The 21,911-nt window shown below is 36.8% G+C and overlaps 1 protein-coding gene across 1 annotated transcript; it reads right to left on the bottom strand.

Annotated features, from left to right (window-relative positions):
• Positions 1-2,282: 2,282 nt before the first annotated feature.
• Positions 2,283-18,953, bottom strand: LOC121422348 (short transient receptor potential channel 3-like). Its single transcript, XM_041617337.1, has 13 exons — positions 18,557-18,953; positions 16,710-17,050; positions 15,310-15,487; positions 14,636-14,856; positions 12,524-12,763; positions 11,755-11,919; positions 8,960-9,218; positions 7,986-8,225; positions 7,273-7,528; positions 5,650-5,860; positions 4,845-5,042; positions 3,932-4,052; positions 2,283-3,293 (listed from the first exon to the last, which is right to left on the bottom strand). The coding sequence occupies exons 2-13, from the start codon at positions 17,034-17,036 to the stop codon at positions 2,968-2,970; spliced, it is 2,742 nt and encodes a 913-aa protein (XP_041473271.1). The 5' UTR covers positions 17,037-17,050; positions 18,557-18,953; the 3' UTR covers positions 2,283-2,967.
• Between the last annotated feature and the right edge of the window lie 2,958 nt (positions 18,954-21,911).

Genomic DNA, 21,911 nt, shown 5'->3' with positions numbered 1-21,911 from the left:
TATTTGGTAAATCTCTTTTTAATGTTGTGAATGTTTGATACCAATTGGAGCACTCAAGAAAAAAGAGAAAATGTAAACTGTTGAATATTTGAGTTCTCATTGTATCTATATATTACTTTGTAAAGAGATGGTATTTTACTTGATGTATGTGTTTTATTTTGTATATGAATTGAAGATGTTGACAAATAAACACTTCTTAATACAAAAAAGATTATAATCAATATCAATCAGGCACACTAAGTTAAAATCAATCACAATCAAAATCGATGAGTTACTCAATTACAATCAATCAACCACAATGAATGAATGAATCAATCAATCAATCAATCAATCGATCAATCAATAAATCAATCATTCATTCAGCCAACCAACCAACCAAATCAATTCAATTTCAATCCATCAAGCAATCACAATTAATCCTCCCTTTGAATAACTATCTGTTGTATACATCGCCTCAACCAATACATTCATAATCATTCACTTTTTTGGCAAGCTGTACCGTATCTATCATTTATAGGACGGGTTAACAACGGAATCTTTAGAGTGTTGTCTACCTATAATGTTAATGTAATGGCGATATATTTTATCATTCCATATTGACTCAATAACGTTGTTATTATCGACATGGCAAGGCTGACTTTTAAAAGGTCTTTCAAGATAGTGAGATACCTTATCTTACAAAGTTGACTTCTAACATATTTACATGTCGACATTGTTGATATTAAACAAGAAATGAAACGCATTTGAATTTTGTGAACGTTTTTCATATAAATAGGTAAGGATTAAGAAAATATATATAATGAGTCCGACAACTTATTTATGCGGGTAAATTTCATAATAGGCTAGGTGGGTACCAAGTTTGAATGGATTCCATATATAAATGGCCAAGTAAGTCTATAGTCGTTTTAAGCTTTCAGTGAATATTAAACAGGCTTTATTTGAAAAGGCATTTTAATCCTCATAACAGCCATTTCACAGGGGCCCGGGAACATTTTTTTTTTTTACTGAGGTTGCTGATGTAAATTTGACAAAAAAAAGAAAAGGATTTCACTACAAAATATAGGTCACTTTGGTTAAATTTTTCAATTTTTTAACACCTACCAGAATTCCATGGGTGCTGCCTATGAAGAATAATACACGCAGTACCCAGAGAAAAATCTTGGGGGTGCGGAGCACTCCAGTACCCCGCTTTCCAGGGCCATGGTACTTTGAATAAATTCATGTTTGTTTTAACGACTTCATAAAGTTCATTCTGTAGAATTAAGATACATATACGCAATCCTTAAATCATCAATAAATTTTATAACATTCCTAGAGGAATGTTTATACAAACCTTTTTTTATCTTTTATTCACAGAAGCTGTAGGATTGGACAAAATCTCTCTATAAAAAAATATAAAATGCAATAAGCGATACTTGAATAAACTTTCAAATAACAAAATAATTTTATTTCAATAATGTCATTACCATTTTAAACAATGCAATAAAAGATGTAGACCTATCTTCCTTGTCATTTGTTTGAACACAGACTATATGATATTGATATATTACATTGTTCGAGCAGTTTCTTGCAAATATAGCGAGTAGAAATTTCCATAAATTATATATTGATTAGAAATGAAATAATGAATAATGTTCTTACATTTAATGTAAAAGTACATACTAAATATAAACGAAAATATAAATGGTATTCATTTCATGAATATATGGTGATAAGATATATTATATTCAAAGCAATCAGAGCGCATGATTTAATTCTGCGAATTCTTAACACCAGTAACATGATGAATGAGTTCAAGTGTTGTGGTGACCCACATTTGGTGTTTAATTTTTACACCAGCTTCAACCAAGACCTATTGGGTATGACGTCACTCGATAACCCAATGTTGTCGCTCCATAGCATAAGGCCTGGTCACACCGCCCGAGCATGCCGAGCGTTGTTGGAGCGGTCGTGGAGCGGAGAGAAAAAAAATCATCACCGCTCGCTACCGTTCACCATTTTTTTTTTTCGATTTTGTTTTCAATTTTCCCCCCAATTTTGTGAGCGAAATTCGACCCTCTCTCCCTACCGCTCCACGACCGCTCTAACAACGCTCGGGCGGTGTGACCAGGCCTTTACAGGCATTATGAAGCTCCATAAAGTTGGAGCGGTCGTGGAGCGGTAGGGAGAGGGGGTCGAATTTCGCTCACAAAATTGGGGGAAAAATAAAAAACAAAAATCGAAAACAAAATAAAAACAATCGAAATCGAAAATGGTGAACGGTAGCGAGCGGTGATGATTTTTTCTCTCCGCTCCACGACCGCTCCAACAACGCTCGGGCGGTGTGACCAGGCCTTACATATCTACGAAATTGATTCCAAACCGACTGATAATGATTATGCCATTGGAAATGACTTTTACAGCTTTGGTCAGCCTGCGGTTCTTCTTGCCGGTCTAGCTGTAACACAACACTCGATTTCAAACTATGCTGGTATTTAAAATTAATTCACTCAGTGACGTGCTGTCGCGCTATAGGTAAGGCAACCCTTTTCAAGCTTTTCTCAGAAACACTAACACCTTATATTGAAACCACGTGATATCGATGAGTCCTGGTGGTGAGTATATGGACACCTTTCACCAATTTCTCTTTCATTCCCTTAATGTAGAAAATAGATGAGTTACTGTTAGCGTCGTAAAAAAATAACCGTAATAGATAAGCTTTATGCACCGTCGATTAATTACGTTGATATTTCTTCTTCAATAGGCAGTATACCACATCCCGAAACCAGGCTTGAGATCAAACTGAACATTATTTTGCAGTATACATGTCGGTGTAAATTGAACGACTTCGACCCTATCCTGCATGGCAAAATGCTACAGTCCATGCGCCAACGTCATTGAGATGGTTGAAGGCATGAGCCAATTGAAGGATTCAAATCATTTCTGGTTTTAAAGCATCTCTGCAATCACGCAAGTCAAATGTATCTTTCATTGAGCACTCGGTTCCAATTTCCCTTTCTCGAGTATCTGGGAGAATTGGCATTTCACTGCTATTATCATTTCTGACAAGACATCCATCTTCTGAGTGATCTCATCGGCAACTTTCTCAAAATCATCATCAATCTTTCCAGCATCTTCTCCGTTTTCCGGTATCTTCGCCATAGAGGGTCCACCCTTCTCCCGGGCCGGTTTGACGTTGTTCATTTTAGAGTTTGCATACAATTTGGAATCGACCTTCGATGAGATATTACCCAGCTCCTCTAGTACATCGAACCGGAAGCTAGATATATCATTCTTGATTTCTTCGAGCTCTCCTGAAATCATTAAAAAAATTGAATGATTTGAAGAAATACAAATAATCGGCACTTTTCTTTAGGCACTTTCTTTTACCTTACCATACCTTAGCCTCTTGGATATATGTATATATATATATATATATGTATGTATATATATTATATAACACATTTTTGGTAAAGCTGTGATGAGAAAAGTGAGTGATGATGAAAGGAACATTACACACCAATCATTAAAACTTTGAGACGATATAACATTCGAATGTACTAGCTCATCCCCAATCGTATACCTTTATGTCAATGAAAAGAAAATATACCTAAACAAGGACAAAATAGGTTTATTGAAAAGGGCGAAGTTAATTGTCTCACTTGTTAGATTCATATGGGCATGAGCAGCATCCCCCCATCCCCAACAATAAAAAAGAGAGGAAACTACAAAGCGTGACGGAAATCTTTTATACCGGAAAAAACTCCAAAACACAGGGTACGATTTTGAGATGTATTGTGCGAAAAATGATATTTTGTCCATGTCGTCATTCCAGAACCATGTGACCTTGATATCGAATGGCCCTGAATTTTAAGGCCTCTGCTGTCCAAAGCCGATATGAGCACCCCACCCCATACTAAACGTGAAATCAAATGGAAAAAAATATATATACCTTCGTCGATTTCGTCAGTATCATGTGCTCGTTGTAACTTGAATAGGTATCTCTTGACTACTTTCTTCATGAGATCCTCGTGGCTCGTTACGTTCCGTCTCACAGCTTTTCGCAAGTTACTCTATGTAAAGACAAGATACTGCATGTGGTTATTGGGTAAAGCTTGAAAGGGACTTTATGGTACATGATTCATTTATTTTGTATATCGTCTACACGACTCTTTTGTAAAGCAGGCCTTAATGCACTGAAAGGACTACCCTGTTCTTACATAAAATTGAATAAATAAACAAATAAGAAAATGAATGAATAAATATAATTAAATTGATGAATAAATAAATGAATTAATTAATACAGGGTCGGATCGAGGGATTTAACCCCCCCCCCATCCCCATGGGCTCCCTAAAATAATGAAAAAAAAGTGTATGGGATCAAACTCCAACACCTTCCCTGTTTTATGACAGTCGCGCAAGAAGAAAAGTAAGAGGCTGATCTACGTGGGGGGGAGGGTAGGACACATTATGATGCAGCTCATCGTTATTGGGTCAAACCACCTTGTCACCCCCCCCCCTCCTTTTGGCAAAAGAAAGTCTAGATCCGCCATTGTGATTAATATTACCCAACACCATGAGGCGTAATGAGCCAAGACGTCTGAGGAGACACGCAGCATGGGCTTTTTTTGTAGGAATTTTTTTAGCATCTTTCAAATGAAATCCATTTTGCAATATATAAGTTTGAAATGAAGAAAAGTAACCTGACATTCATAATCAAGTGGCCGTTAAAATTGGTTCCATATTATTTTAAAAATGAAATCATAAGTTAAAAAGGGAATCAAGGGTCTTATATATTTCATGAACTTCTTAGAAGAAAAAGACGTCAAAAGAATTAAAATTAAACAATTAAATCAGTAGTTTACCTGAGAGATTGGTCGGTGAGATGCAATTCGTTTGCTTGAGTTCGTTTTGATCAGTTTATGGCTTGCCCACATGAAATTCTTGATGATGGTCTTTGGTGAAGGTATAAGATTGAATGGAACGGGTAACGTGGCCCCTCGCTCAAAATAGGACAGCCAAAGTTTAGAACGAGAAAACTTCCATTCCACATCTTCATCGTTCTGTAACGTGCGTTATGAGGCAAAATGAAACGACATGAAATTAGTTAACAATGAAACTGTATAGTATGAGACACCACCAGTAAAACACCATTGAAGAAAATTATAACGCGCTACATGAAGGTGACAACAACTTGGTACGATGGGGACAATTTTTTTAATGTCGTAAGGCATAATAAATTATAGTACAAAAAGAGAGACAGGTGAACAGATAGAGAGAGAGAGGGGTGGGGGGGGGGCAAAGACGCACACAAACAAAATATTGAGAAGGGAAATAGCCCGGGGGGACAGCTATCATTCAAGTTTTCAGAAATAACCACACACAAAAAAAAATGAATTTTATCATTTCACAGTTTTGTTAGTTATGTATTGATACTAAGTTTAGGGACTTGCCTTTTATACGAGCTTTGATTTTCAGTTCCAAAAATACATAACTCTAATCCAATTTCTTTTTCATTATTATTGTTATTATTACTATCATCATTATCGTTATAATTATCATTATCATGATCATTAACATTATCATTATTATTATTATCATTACTATAATTGTTTATTTTGATCATTTTATTTTCTCCGGGGGCGATCGGGGTGAGAATACTGTACTGACATTGATCTCGTCGAAGGAAGTGGACATCATAGCGATGAGCATGTTGAGCATGACGATGACCATGATACCCATGTAGGAGCTATACAGTAGAACCCCAAACACCTCGGTAGATGCATGTCCGCAGTCGGGGTAGTCGTCCGGGCAGGAAGTATTAGACGTGTCACCGAGACCAAACAGAGCCCACACCAGTGTCGTCAAGGCGTTCGACATTCTGAACAAAGCATTGACAAGATAACGATGAAATGTGAGCTCACTCGTAGTGCACTAAATAAGTTTGCACTGAAACGAACTTGACGGGGGGGGGGGGGGCGTTTTCGGAAAATTTGTCGGACATTGTATCTGGCAAGTCTCGTTTTAGCCGACAGTTATATTATAGGAACAGGACGTGCTTCTCATCTAATTGAAATCAAGGAAGTTGTCAGATCCGACAACACATGCCATCAGACGAAAAATATCAATGAAGTGCTTCTCTGCTGTTTAAAACGATAACTAAACTCAGACCTGCAGGTACCTACTGGATGACAAAATTTAGTAGTCAACAGGTTTACCAAATGTTCCTAATTGTATTATAAAGGTTACAAAATGGGTAAATTGCCAATTTGTCTACTGCCAACTCGTCCACTCACCAAATGGTCTACTTTAATTTAGTCTAATGCCATTCCGTCCATCAACATCTCATCTAACAACAATTTGGTCCCATCATCACTTCGTCTAATCAACATTTCGTCTATAACCATTACGTCTCATAACCAGTTGGTCTAATATACATTTATTTTCATTCATTTTGCTCAATTAACACGAAGTCCAATTAGACCGAATGGTTTATTGACTAAATGGCTATTGGACCAACTAGCTATTAGACGAAAGGGTAAGTGGACGAATTGGCAATTAGACCATGTGGATAGTGGGCGCACTGATGGTAGACCAAATGATAGTAGACGGGTTGGCAATTGGACAAATTTGAAATAAACCACAGAATTTTAATACAATACTATACTAGAAGATACAAAAGAAAAAGGAAATGCCTACTTTCAAAACACTTTCATTTTCATGCTTGCAAAAGCAAGATGTATAAAAACTATTTATGCTAATCAGCACCCAAAATGCCAAAGAAATCCCTGACATGATTTGTTTTGTCTTTATATTGTTTTATGTAGGATCATGATCAAGAGGCGGCGGCCGCGGCGCCAGGGTAATTTTATAAGAGAAAGCAAGGGACCTTGACGGTGGTTTTGATTTCCTCATGTCTTAATGAACAGAAGGTATAATACAGATCCACGACTCAAAATAATAGTGCTAATACTATTTTCCTCTCCTCTCTTATACCTTTTCCACTCTCTTCTCTTGTCTCCATTTCTTCTATTTGCACACGCATAGAGACTATTTATATTGTAATATATGCGCATGCAGTGGCGTACAGAAAAAAAATCACAACCAAGGAAAAAAGGAAAGGAAATTAAATAAGTGTGAATTAGAACAACTGTTGTATACATGGACCAAACATCACAAAGACCATTATGATATCGATATTGAAGCCCATGTGATATTAGACTATCCAAGAAGTACTGCTTGTATACCAAGTGAATATAAATCACCCAAAAGATCGATAGTCATTATACTTACGATCCAAACGAGCTGTTGTCTGGGTAGTACCAATACAGATTACACATGGCACAGAAGAAGGCCAGGAAGACCACAAAGAAGACTGCGGCGAATCGAGAGATATCCCCCATCATCCTTCCCAAAGAGATCTGGAGAGGTCCAAGGAATTCGCTGGCTGGGAGGATGAACGAGAGTCGGGAGAAGCTCAGGACATTGGCCATAGCGAACAGCCCTTCCCCGATTAGGTTGAGGTCGTTGTTTTCCCATGCCGTCCGATCTGAACATGAACACATACCAAGTATAATTGCTTACAGATGCTGTGTTTGTCGTCATCGTCATGGCCTGATTGGCACATTAGTATGTGCCTAGTTTAATGGATGGAGAGAATACACGATTGTTAAATTTGGCATATACTTGCTAGTTTTATCGGGGTGGTATGGGGGCTGGTCCAAAAAAAATCACCTCAGCATGGAGACCTATAGTCCAAAAGCTGATACAACATTCAAATGGAGGAAAATATTGATGATATTGTATAATTGCATCCAAACGACGGAATGATAAAAATTACATTTAGTATGAACACTAGGTTTTTTGTTATAAAGTTCAGGAATCCCCATCAGAGTGGCCCATTCCCACTTCCCTGTGTATGCGGATTCTGCCTTGTCATTCCCCAACTTAATCTTTTTTTATCAGAAGGTTCACAGCTTCATGAGTTTGAATAACAATCAACTCACCACCAGTGAGGAAATAAAAGTGCCCCTCTGCCGTAGGACTGCCGTTAGCCAGAGCCTCGCAACTGCCATCAGTTAAAAAGAATCGCTGGGCTTCCATGGTAAAAACCATCGACATGAATACGATTACGAGTGAACTCAGGAGCAGGTTCAACATGGCTAAATCAATCCAGTTCCAGATCGAACTGACGTAGGTATGGAGGCCTTCCCGCCATATCTGCTTCACCTCCTGCCAAATCAACCCTGCAAACGAAGATAAATGATTTAAAACATTTTTAATATATCATATCATTAACTCATTCTTTAGCAGAACGCCTGGTTAGTACGCAGAAGGCCATTTCTTTTGTAAAATGACAACTCATAGCGTTATAGCCACTTAACCTATTTCTTCCAGCGAGCCCTACATAACATCGAGATCCTGGTTAGAAGGTATAGATAGTTCATTTTTCTTTGGTGTGACTCGACTTGGATATGACCTCCAGATCACGAGGTGGACACTCCAACTACTGAGTCATCGGGCCTGGTCGCATATGATAATTGATAAGATATCAGCAAATAAAAATCATGCTAACCAAATATAGATCAACTGGTAATCAAGGTATTGATTGATTTATGACCAAAATTGATAAAAGTGATTAAAAAATGCATGAATATGAAAAGACGTGTATAGAAAATTAATTAGATAAAAATAAAATGACCAATAGATTGAAACCAATGAACGGTATTATTTCACTTATTTTATGATTCACCTATGTTTATTTGGATCAGATTCGTACAGTATGAAAAAAAAATCGTTTGCGGACTGATGGTTCTGACAGACTTGGGAGCCTGTTTCCTAAATGTCTTGTCATTACGGTAACTACCATGGTAACAGAGCTCTACAGCCAATCAATATGAAGGTTTACATGATAATGACCTTCATGGCAAGTTACCATTACCGTCGGTCTTTATGAAATGAGAACTTGGATACCACCTACCCAGAACCATGATGAAAAGGAAAAATTCGATGGCGCTGCCGCTGTCCCGTATCTTTGCCTTGATGTCGTGTTGGACACCAATATCATCGATGTAAGGTGCGCAGGAATTCGATGCCAGGAGTACGTCCTCAATGTTTTCCAAATCAAGACGGGATGTACCTTCCGTTACCGACTCCATGAACATAAGCAGAAGGAACACCATGTACATCACCGACTGGTTAATGAACTTGATAATTGGGCTCCGCATGAAATTACCAAACTGTATTCAAATTCAAATTAAATTCGGTTTTATTCAACAATACTCATCAAAAAGTCCGAAGACTAACAATGTGACGTGAGTTTACAATAAAAAAAACACATTACAGAGAAAATAAATCAATACATAACATGCAGTGACCATTAAAGAAAAGAATATATATCATGTTTAGAAATGCATGCAATAACAGTATAACAAGAAATTGAATGAGAAGATGAATGTAATGAGACAAATTTAATATATATATATTAAAAAAGGGGGCAAGATGGTGAGGAGCAAGAAAGGGGAGCAAGCATGGCAAGAGTAAGCTTGTGAATAGGTGAGAATAGAGAGGGGTGTAGCAACCCCCCCCCAAAAAAAAAATGGAATGAAGGAGAAGGGGAAATAAGGTGGCATGATGATAATGATGATATTCACTGAATATAGATAAAGTGTGTGTGGGGGGGGGGGGGGGGGGGGGTTAACAGCAGAAGGAAAACACAAGGCCCTGTCCACGGAGGATTATTCTACTGTTACTGAGCATTATCAAAGCACCCCCAGTAACAATATTGATAATCCTCCGTGGCCATACTGTAAAAACTGCGGTGTTAAAACTGACACAAATTGGTGTTAATAGAGGACCACACCATGAGGTGTTAAAATTGCACCCTAGAGAATAAACGTAACACCAAAGAGTGTAAATGTAACAACAAAAGGTGTTGTAATAACACCTATAGGTGTAAAACTAACACCACCAATTTAACACCGGTGTAAAATAACTGGTTTGGTCCTCTATGTACACCGGTTAGCACCACAGTTTTTGCTGTGCAGGTTCATGGAAAACCCTGCTTACGAATCTAAATGACAGAAATAGAGTAAATGGACGCATGATGTTAATGATGTTATCGCGTGTTTCTCATTTCGCGAATCCACACGGTGTGTTGGTGGGTTCAGAGTACTAGTATAGGCCCTACCGATTCATTTCTTGAAATATATATATCAAAAGTCATTACATCACTGGTTTATTCCACTCCATTTGGTCTTATGCCAATTCGTCCAATTACCAATTCACCTATTATCATTGGTCTACCATCAGTTCGTCCACTTTCCATTTCGTCTAATACCCAGTTGGTCCAATAGCCATTAAGTCCATATACCATTTTGTCTAATTGGACTTTGTTAATTGGACGAAATGAATGAAAAACAAGGATATTAGGCCAACTGGTTATGAGACGAAGTGGTCATACACGAACTGGTGACCAGGCGAAGGAGGCGCGATAGCTAAGTCGGTAGAGCGGGGGATTCGTATTCCGGTGACCCGGGTTCGATTCCCACTTGGTGCGCTAGTGCCCTTTGGTAAGGCATTAATCCTCAGTACTAGGTCCTTCAGAGAGGACCTTAAGCCGTCGGTCCTCTGGTTTCTTGCTTACAAGCATTCATGCTTTCTTAGCAGTCAGGTAACAAATCACCACCAATCAATTAATCAATATTGGACCAAATGGTTATCGGACCAAATGACTGTTAGACGAAATGTTGATGGACGGAATGGCATAAGACTAAATAAAGGTAGATCGTTTGATGAGTAGACGAGATGGCAAAGACGAATCGGATGTTTACCATATCAGTAACTTGTTATATTATGCCTCATGTTGTATTTTTAAAAAGTTTATCAAACAGTACACTGCATGCTCTCTATCTACTGCTGATATGAACATGTTATTAAAGTAATAATATACGCGAAAACGTATATAAACATATCAATACATAACGGTGATTTAACTAACTTTAGTCATTATAGTATTCCTGTTGTACATTTCTAAGAAATGTCTTTAGACATGACACTGTGCTATCTACTGTTGATATGAACACACCTCAATGCGTAAACATGTTCACTAACCAAATATGGATGTTCGCTTTAAAGAAGTCTATTCACATTATTTACTATAGTGGATTTACATGTATTTCTACCAAGAATAATTCCTAATATATATTTTTAATCAATCATCTTCAATGAGTGTCGTCTGGACAGTGTATCAGTTTAGTTGCAATGATCTTTAACATTAATTTGTTAACAAATTTTCGGCATTACTCCCATTTGTTTAAGATTGCTATGCTCGATCTGTAATGAACATCACATGTCAGAAAAAAACAATATCCAAATTTTTCTGACTTATTATTTTCATTACACATCGAGTATAGCGATCTCAAACAAAATAGGAGTAATGCCGAAATTTGTTAACAAATTAAAATTTCCTCCTAATAAAGCCTCTTCATTCACCATCTATAACATTATGTGAGGCGCCTATAATATCGTGAAAGGTAGGCCTATACATTACTAACAGTATACGGAGAACCATCCATCGCACAAGGGAGGAGGGTACACTCAAAGAATATTTCAAAGATTTGCAGTCGTTTGATTAAAAAAATCAAACGGCGATCCTGGTTGGATGATGGTGGGCATGATGACCATAATGCGCATGTAACGGAAAGTTTGATTGGACGATATTGCGTTACGGATCCTGGATTGATATCATAATAGAGGAGAGAAAAGATACATCACCTTTCCTTTGGGGTAGATGAGATAGATGATGACGGCGATTGGTAGGAGGGGTAAGAAGAGGGGCAAGATAAATACTCTCATCCAGGATTGCATCAGTCTGATCTGAGGAAAACCTTGGTACCACAACGTGGCAAGATGATGCTGGCAGTGGGGATGCGCTACAAACTGTGATAGGATTAAGGGGAAAGAGAGATATAGAAAGAGGGAGGGCGTGATAATGGAAGGGATAGGGAAAGAGGAAAGAAGAGGTGAGAAAGATAGGGAAGGAAAAATGGAGAGAGGATGGGGATTTTGTAATCAGAGAAAACAGAATCAGTGAAATTATGCAAACGTCAATGATTTATGCATCATAATAAATTAACATATGTCGGTTTCTTATAAAGCTTTACAAGATAGAGAAGTAAAAAAATAAAGGCCTGTTATCCTATATCTTAATTCGAACAAAAACATTCATTTCCCATCAACATAAAATACAAATTTATGAATTCGCACAACAAAAACACTGATACTGAAGTTGGGTGCAAAGTTGAACAAGGAATTTAAAATAAGGATGCAGAAAATCAGAAACGGAGAATTTCAATTCTGGTATAATTATTCTTTGTAGCTTTACTCTTTAATGATATGTGCTGACTTCTAGCATGTCTAGTAACACGATTCCAAAACCAACCCCTAACTAGCCAACATACGGAATCATTATTATAGGAATAACTGGAATGTGTTTTTTTTTCGCGGATGCATGTTTCATTTGTGACAAGTTCTGTTCACATACCTGTTTCTGATGATATTCGATGGCCATTTCCAACCGTGGGAGGGCGTTCTCGTCTTCCTTTTCATTTTCGACTTTGCCTCCAAGTGCACGTGGAGGATGACCAATTTGCGGATCCCTAACCTCGGTTTCTGAAATGGCCGTCTGTTTCAAGATGGTTTTAACTTCTTCTGTATTCTGACACATATCGAGTAAATTCGAGGCAAACGTCTTGCATTTCTTGATCAGCTCCTTGTACTCATTCTGAGTGAATTGAGAGCAGAAACAAAAGAGTGGAAATATTATACAAATGATGCTCGTAAGCCCGTGCATGCAGGGCCAAGTAATGAACGATGTGCGAGAAGAGCCAATGGATATACTGCACCGAGGTCCGCAGGACCGAGTGCAATATATCCATTTGGCGAGTCGAACACAGAGTTCATTATTTAGGATGGATCACCCTGAATAGAGTGTCTTTTAAGTGTTTATAATATAAATCTTAATATTTTGTTGTGATCTTTATACGGTATATAAAACCAAACCAATCTAATTACTCGAGTTTTTTTTCAAACATATCATTATGGGAGAGAGGGGTACTTTCTCTTCAAAATACAATTGGTACCTATTCATATTCTGTAACAATTATGCATTATGCAATCATAACGATGACAATCTATGACTCAGATCATTTTTTTATGCTGGTACTATACCAATAAATCCTGTCGTGTAATAATGATATCGAGGAGATACATTTAATTATTGGTCTATTGGTATTTTCATCAGTGTCGTGAAAGAACTTGAACTCTACAATGCCAATACATTGTATCAATTCATATCCTTTATCATAATTTTAAGAAGCATCTATGCTAATGAACATTTATATTTCATTTTGTATGATGCTGTGCTATACTTGTGGAGTGATATGCACCCGAGCAATAGTTATTTATGATGATTTCACCCCCCCCGGCCCGACAAGACTGTTCTTTTCGTTTGTCCATTCCATGTAAACATCATTTATGTTTGTATCATTTGTTTTATGACTTCTGTCATAATTTGCATAACAATATTAATAATAGAATAAACAATACTTGTGCGGGCAAAAGCGAATGGCTGGCCGACTTCCTTTAACTGTTATTGTCTCTACTTTCGGTCCACCATATCTTTTTTTTTTTCATTTCAAGCACGTTGAATATGTTTTTGAATTGCTCATATAAGAAGCGTTTTCAAAAGAAAGAATGAGAAGTTAAAATAAACGTGCAAATTTGATTAAAAATCATTAATCCTATTTTGGATTTTGGTCAAGTGATTTCAATAAATCACTTGACAAAGCCCTATGGGCGAAAATTCGTGAAATACTTTTCATCACGGAGTCTTTATTTCTTTTTGAATTATATATATATATATATATATATATATATATATATATATATATATATATATATATATATATATATATATATATATATATATATATATATATATATATATATATGTATATATATACATAAATATATATATATATATATATATATATATATATATATATACATATACCTCTCTCTCTTTCTCTCCCTCCCTCTCTGATGGATTTGAGAGGCAAGATCCCCAAAATGTCTTGGCGTATACTTTTCAATATATTTTTTTATAGGTTTTCTTCTGGTAGACTTATAGGCCTAGCTATAACGCATGCCCTCTCAATTTGGGTTTTTGTCCAGAGAAATAACACTAGCTCTATTACGAATCGTATTCTTTGACACTTCGGGATTTACAAATTAATCTTAAGAATCCATTAAAATCCAGAATTCAATTGGTCCCTAGCCACAATCGATCTTGATTCATTTTGTATTTAGTTGTCATCATTGTGAGAATGTACGTTACAGGCTGATTACTTTACTAAATGTCATTTACATTTTGTTAAACTGGGGTTAAACTATTATAAGGCGACGAAAATTGATATATGCACCTCTGTCTTTGCCAAGAAAGAAACTTCTATTTTGTATTCATATATAAATATTTTCGATGTGATTTGATTTATATCTCCTAATATATTGTACTTATTTTATGACTTTTTACAATGCAATTTGCATGGAAATAAAAACATTGAACCGACTTATGAATATTGTTTGAAACTCGTACCTTGAACTCCTTTTCCGTTTTACAAAGGTTGTTGAGTTCTTTGCTCAAGAGAAAAGCTGTAAGGATGGGATCTTCACTTGTCAATGAGATGTATGCTTCACTACATAGTGCACGGTATGCATTGATGATTGACAAGGAGTGCATGAGAGGATCAAACTCCTTCCGGTTCAAACAGGTTGTACATCCGCAGAGAGGATGGTGGGGCTTGACAACATCGTCACCTGAAAAAAATATGTATAAACCATAATTTGCCTAAAATACTTGGAAAATATTTGATTTGGAAAAGTTCGAAATAAAATCAATCAAGTACGGGCAATCATTTTCTCAAAACATGTAAAAGTTTGTTTAACCACACCTTACGAGAAATGATATCTTGATCCTCACAGAGTATAAACATGCAAAGTAAAGTGGTGTTGACAAGAGGCGGCAACCCCGGAAAAGTGATAACAAAAGTAACAATGATAATATAGTAATCACAGTTAGCTTACAAGATATTTTTTTTATTATACTTTAGAAATGTTCCATAATTTCAGAGAATGTCTTTACACTGTCAGCCCCCCCCCCTTCGATGAAATTTCTTTTGCTTTTAAATTGTATCGTGTATTCCACTTATTTTTGTATAACTACCCAACAATAATCGTCATTACAACCTTTAAACATTTAAAGTTGTTTACCTCGTTCAAGAAGGAGGCGAAGGATATCAACCTCATTGTACATGGAGGCCATCATGACAGGTGTGACATCACGTGCAAACTTAGAATGGTAGTTACGATCGTAGAAGGTCTCGTGACGACCTAATGTTTGCATCGCGCGATTTTTCTTCTCATCGAAACAAGGATGATCCAACAACACCTGCAAAGAATAGAACAATTGACACTTAAATTTCATCTAAAGCTTGGTAAAGGATCACTAATGTCGATCGCATGACACGTATGATGTGATCATCGTCACCCATAAGTGACCTAGCCACAAATACGTGACTCTATTTTGATTGATATCTGACTTATTACTTATTGAAATATTGACTCTCTAAAACTACCCTTTATTAGATTTTATGAGCAAGAGACATTGGCGAGAATATATATTTTACTTAATAGTAATGTTAAAATTTACCTTTTCTTAGATTTTAGGATCGAGCGACGGGAGCGAATAAGAATTTGTTTCCTTGTAGCAGTAGAAAAAATTTCGTCATTCACATACGGTAAAGACCGGGATAATCAAAAAGATTTTCAACATATCTTCTTTCCAATATTTACCTTGCACATTTTCCCCTCTAATTTCACTATCATAAACTGTAAATAATGTTTCGTGTCGATTAATATCAGATTCGAATAATGGACGAAAACAATGTGGAGTACCTAAAGGGTCAGTATATCTGATTCAAAATCTGACGGTGGTATTTACACGATTATTAGTGTCGGAACAGTACCTTAACCTTTTGTATATTTTTTCTTTATTTTTTAATGACGTCATCCAATCCCCATTGTTTCTATTCTTTGATATCTACTTAAATGCAAAAAAAATATATCCAGAATATGATTTAAAAGTAAGAAAGACAAACGACTTACTATGGACAACCATAAACTCTCCTAAATGCTGCATGCATAACGATTGTGAATAGTGTGTTAAGCCTTTTCCAAGCTATTTTGTTCAGTTCCTCCAAATTTACTAAAGGATCATTACTTTGGCCTCTTTTGGCAATTCTTCTCCAATGACATACAATGTTTATTATCTATTTTCTTCAATATCAGCTGACGTAGGCCTACTTAAAAAAAAACTATTTGAAATTGCCATATATTAATAATAATAATATAATAACAATAACGTTTTATTTACCCAGGGTAGCCACTTCAGTTAGGAAACTGCTCTACCAGCGGGCCCTGCATAACATAACATGTTATTATCACCCTTCTCCAATCTAAATGCTGAGCGCCTAGCAAGAAGGCAGAAGGTCTCATTTTTATAAATCTTTGGTATGACTCGGCCGAGGATCGAACCCACGACCTCCCGTTCATGAGGCGGACGCTCTACTGCTGAGCCACCATGCCCGGTGGCTCAAGGTTGTTGAATTTACCTGAGTAATGTTAAGATATCCCTTAGAGATGGCAAGCATCAGACTTTCGTGTATGTCGTTGACACCCAGGAAACAGCCGTGGACCTCGACGATGAACACCACGATATCATAGTGCTCGTTCTCCGTTGCGATCTCGAGGGCGGTGCGGTCTTTGGTATCTTTGAGATGGAGCAATGCCTTGATAGCTCCATTTTCGTCACCGCCCACACCCAGTGTCGACTTTACGTAAGCCAGGTTACCGTGACTGACAGCGTTGAGGAACTCGGCCTCCTCAGCACCAATCAGCCGAGATAGACCTCGGGAGAGTAAACGCTTCTTCTGCGGCATTGTCCTTAGATTTCCTGTGAACAATAACCAAACATACAAGAACCCATAATACTCACATCATAAATCAGTGGTCTTACTCCCTTGTAGCTGGATTTTGTTTCCAAAATGAGGGCAGACTAGAACCACAAGTCCGATAATATATTTAATATATTGATCACAAGCAGTGATGAAATCATTCAAAACCTAACTCATAATATTTCAGAGCACGGGAAATGAAGGGAACATCCGCAATTGAAAGTCTGTGCGTCAGATAAACTGTCACCACCATTCCCGTATTAAGAAGCTAAGATCCCAACTACTACTACCACCACCACCACCACCACCACCACCACCGCCACCACCACCACTACTACTACTACTACTACTACTACTACTACTACTACTACTACTACTACTACTACTACTACTACTACTACTACTACTACTACTACTACTACTACTACTACTACTACTACTACTACTACTACTACTACTACTACTTCTACTACTACTACTTCTACTTCTACTACTACTACTACTACTACTACTACTACTACTACTACTACTACTACTACCACTTCTACTACTACTACTACTACTACTTCTACTACTACTACTACTACTACTACTACTACTACTACTACTTCTACTACTACTACTACTACTACTACTACTTCTACTACTACTACTGCTACTACTACTACTACTACTTCTACTACTACTACTACTACTACTACTACTACTACTACTACTACTACTACTACTACTACTACTGCCTCTACTACTACTACTTCTACTACTACTTGTAGAAGTATAGTAGTAGTGGTATTGTACTAGGCTACTACTTACACCACCACCACCACCACCACTACTACTACTACTACTACTACTACTACTACTACTACTACTACTACTGCCACTACTACTTCTTCTACTACTACTACTACTACTACTCCTCCTCCTCCTCCTCCTCCTCCTTCTACTACTACTACTACTACTACTACTACTACTACTACTACTACTACTACTACTACTGCTGCTGCTGCTGCTGCTACTACTACTACCACTACTACTCCTACCACCACCACCACTACTACTAATATACTACTACCACCGCTACTATATATACTGCTGCTTCTAATACTATTTCTATATATACCACTATTCCTCTACCCCCTGCTTCTCCTACGTTTCTTCAACTAATACATTAATTATTGCTGTATTTTTTTTAGAAATAAAACTATATAGATTGTCAAAATCTGAAGAAATCTACATTGAATTTTTATTTCATATGTCAAATCAATGTAATTCTTTATTTTTTATCTAGAATATCGATGTCAGTTAATTCGATTGGTTGGCCTTAAAGTGATTCAGTGCTTGAGATGATTTTCCATGCATTTTTTTTGTAGTACACATAATGTAAAATGTTATTTTAGTATAGTTATAGGCAATGAAATATGATTATGTTTTTGTTATTACTGTGCAATTAAAATAAACAAAAACCGGGACACAAAACATTATTGATTCAAAGTATAACTCACCTCACAACATTCAATCCAACTTTAAAGTTATTTCATTGCAATAATTCCTATAACTTCCTCAGTAGAAAGCGGGGTTGTCACGACGTATTTTTCTTTTCAAAATTTTGATAATATCCAGTAAAGATGCTCGCACAATAATGACAACTGCCACATAACATGAAACTCAAACTATCATTTGGAAGAAGTCGATCTACCAGCTTTTATTCGGGAACACACCAAGTGAGATAAATCGTATGAAAGTTCACATTTCACTGCATCCTTAATTCTGATGAAATTTGGACATTCGATAAATATATCAAGATATCGATCATATTAATGACAGCTACACATACTCATTGCAAAATGTATAATGTTCGTAGGCCTACGTGCTGGGGACAAATACATTGTATATAACCTTCACTCGTTTATTAACGAACAACTCTGCAAATCATACATTAGCTTCTCGAGTTAACGTTGTTAATAAACTACCCGTATAACGAGATTGGATTACTTGTTGAGAGGACGAGGAGGTAAAATATAATGAGAAATAGCTTTGATTACACCCACAATAATTAAATGGCTAATTTGCATAATAAAGAATTGTTTAAGAGTCAAATCATGCCAGCAGGGATGACAAAGTATACTAAGGAACAGCGAAAATTATAAGCTATTATGTTAACTTATTAGAAGTCATAAGGGGTATATTATCCCAAAAGAATACGCTTAGTATCTCTCTTATAAGAGGCGTCGACCCCCCCCCCCCCCTCCACTCATGAACATATTGGCATCGGCCCAAGTCATGAGGGCTGGATTGTGCAAATTTGAAAAAAAAATTGAAATCCAAATATGTTTTTTTTTATTATTGGCAAGCACTATAAAAACCATTAGAATTAGCATAAAAAACATTATAAAAATCATTGTGAAAAATCATTTCTTTTGGGGCAAAAGCCTGAATTATAATTTGGCACGCGGAGAGGCCCGAACATTGCCTCCTCCCCGTCCGAAACATGGATTACCACATAATCTCTCGCGCGATATAAACACATATTCATAGATTTCTTTAAGGTCCCCTACCCCAACATCATGATCAACATGACCAGAAAAAAAATACGATTGATGTAATGATTGTAGACCTAAATAAATTAGCAATTTCTGTTTTTCCTTTTTTATGGCGAGAGTTCATTTGCAGATTAACCAAGACTTGGTCATCATCATAATAAACATTTAATATCTATCATTTTTTTTTGTAATTTCAATAACACAATCGTCAGTAGAATAGTGGATATAAATTTGAGTCTGATGCTAAACACTTATAAGTAGGAAGTAGGTGTTTTATTGAATTAAAGGAAATGCTTCCAATGTGGTCGAACTCCAAAGTCTTTTGTAAGATTCTAGTTATTCTTTTATACATAATAATGACATCGATTCTTTCAAAGCGGACGAATTCCAGTGTTTGTTTGGGTTTTTTCACTTAGATAGGAGTTGGATTACAAATGGAAATAGGTTTTCACGGTATAACGTTTTTACGATGACGTAGTACACCCCTAAAATAATGTGGGATACTGATAGCCCGTGAAGAGTTTGGTTTAAAGATATGATTGGTAGGTTTTTATTAATAATTCCAGTCATACCGGATATATCATAAAATAGCATATAACGTTTCAAGGTGTTGTTTCATAAAGATGTTCGTAAAATTAGACACAACTTACGATCAATATCAGTCACATTTGCTTTTAATACGGTGGCCTTACGGCGAGTCAAGAACAGCCTTTTGAAAATGTAAATGTTCTATAATGGCGTCCCTTTTCCTTTGGAATAAGTTTTCTTATTAGGCCTATATGATTCTGTAAAAACGCATTTTAGATTCATGAATTTCATATATAATCATCTCGATGAGGCGAGTCCGTTGCTATTCGAAAACACTTCGCAGGGTAAATCGTGTTCAATAAAATTATTATGTGCAACTGATATGGACTGTTCCATATCAGTTGCACATAAATCGTGTTCAATAAATTATGTGCAACTGATATGGACTGTTCCATGCAAAGGTTCCATGCGTGTCGCACGCAAGACTTCAATGACAATGCGTCAAATTGTCAGAAGAGACGGTCATTCTTTAGGGTTGAGTAGGCTTATGTAAAATATTCAAACTTCTTTCATTACTTTTAGTACACTAGTTTGTTTCTATTGAATGTATTGTCTGTAATGTTTTGTCATAAGTTCTTATGCTTGAATTTAAAGTAATCTAATGAAACTCCCTTTTGAGGGCGATCTGGTCATTAGCTTATACATTCGTTCAGATTATTCAGGCGATTTGGGCTAGAAACAAGAAAACAATTTTCATCTGTATATGTAGGGGCCTAGTTATGAAGGAAAACAACTTGTCAGAATAATCCTTTGTACCTTAAATTTCACGAGGCATGTGAGTGGGGGTTGATAAATCGATCATTTTTTACTCTTGTTTTAAGATAATGTCCCTTTTTATCGAAAGAAAAGGTGCCCTTTTTTACCTGTGGCAGTGCCCCCTCCCACTTTCAACTTCGCTCCGCCACCCCTGGCTAATGGGCAGGTGATCAAGGATTGAAATATTTTACCGAAAGAAAGGCAATATAGCGGCATGACCATGCAGGCTTAAACAACAACATTGGCTTAAACACGTACACTAAGAAATAAAGGTTCAAAAGTGAACCCCCGAAAGGTTGATGCAAAATCAGCACCTATGGGTTCAAAAATTGAACCCCTGGTTGGGGTTTATTTTGCACCCTGCGAGTTCAAAAATGCACCCCTAAATTTTAAAAAGAAACCCCTACGCAGGGTGCAGTTTTGAACCCGCAGGGGTTCAATTTTTGAACCCATATTAGGGTGATGATTTTACATCAATCTTCGGGGTCCAATTTTGAACCTTTATTTCTTAGTGTGAAGAAGGAAAGATGTCTAACCCCACTCACAATACAGTGCGACGTGCTAAGTTAAACAGCGGATAGGATGTTCACAACTGGAAATCCAACAGAATGATGTTCCTTTCCTAATTAGTATAAGATGAAAATTCAAAAGTGATTCTGTTTCTGTTTGTGGTAACTCCCGTAGGAACTCGGCAGAACGGCATTTTGCTGGTAAACGCCAAGCTGGTACCAATTACCTAGGAAACATTTTACGTCTAGGTTAAGCAGTCGTAGTGGCTGACCTTGTAGACGACAGATATTACTCTTGAGCCTTTTTATCAAAGTGGAGACAATGGCAGAGTGGGGATTCGAACTCACAACCTTGCAATTATGAGTCCAATGCTCTAACCACTGGACCACACGACCCGTGTGTTAGTTTGGTGATAACCAACCAGATAAGTGATTTATGATTTAAAAAAAAAGTTCAAAATAGA

This window comes from Lytechinus variegatus, chromosome 1, assembly GCF_018143015.1.
Source record: "Lytechinus variegatus isolate NC3 chromosome 1, Lvar_3.0, whole genome shotgun sequence".
Classification (NCBI taxonomy): domain Eukaryota; kingdom Metazoa; phylum Echinodermata; class Echinoidea; order Temnopleuroida; family Toxopneustidae; genus Lytechinus; species Lytechinus variegatus.
Note: the sequence above shows the minus strand (reverse complement) of the source record. Positions and strands in the feature narration are given on the sequence as shown.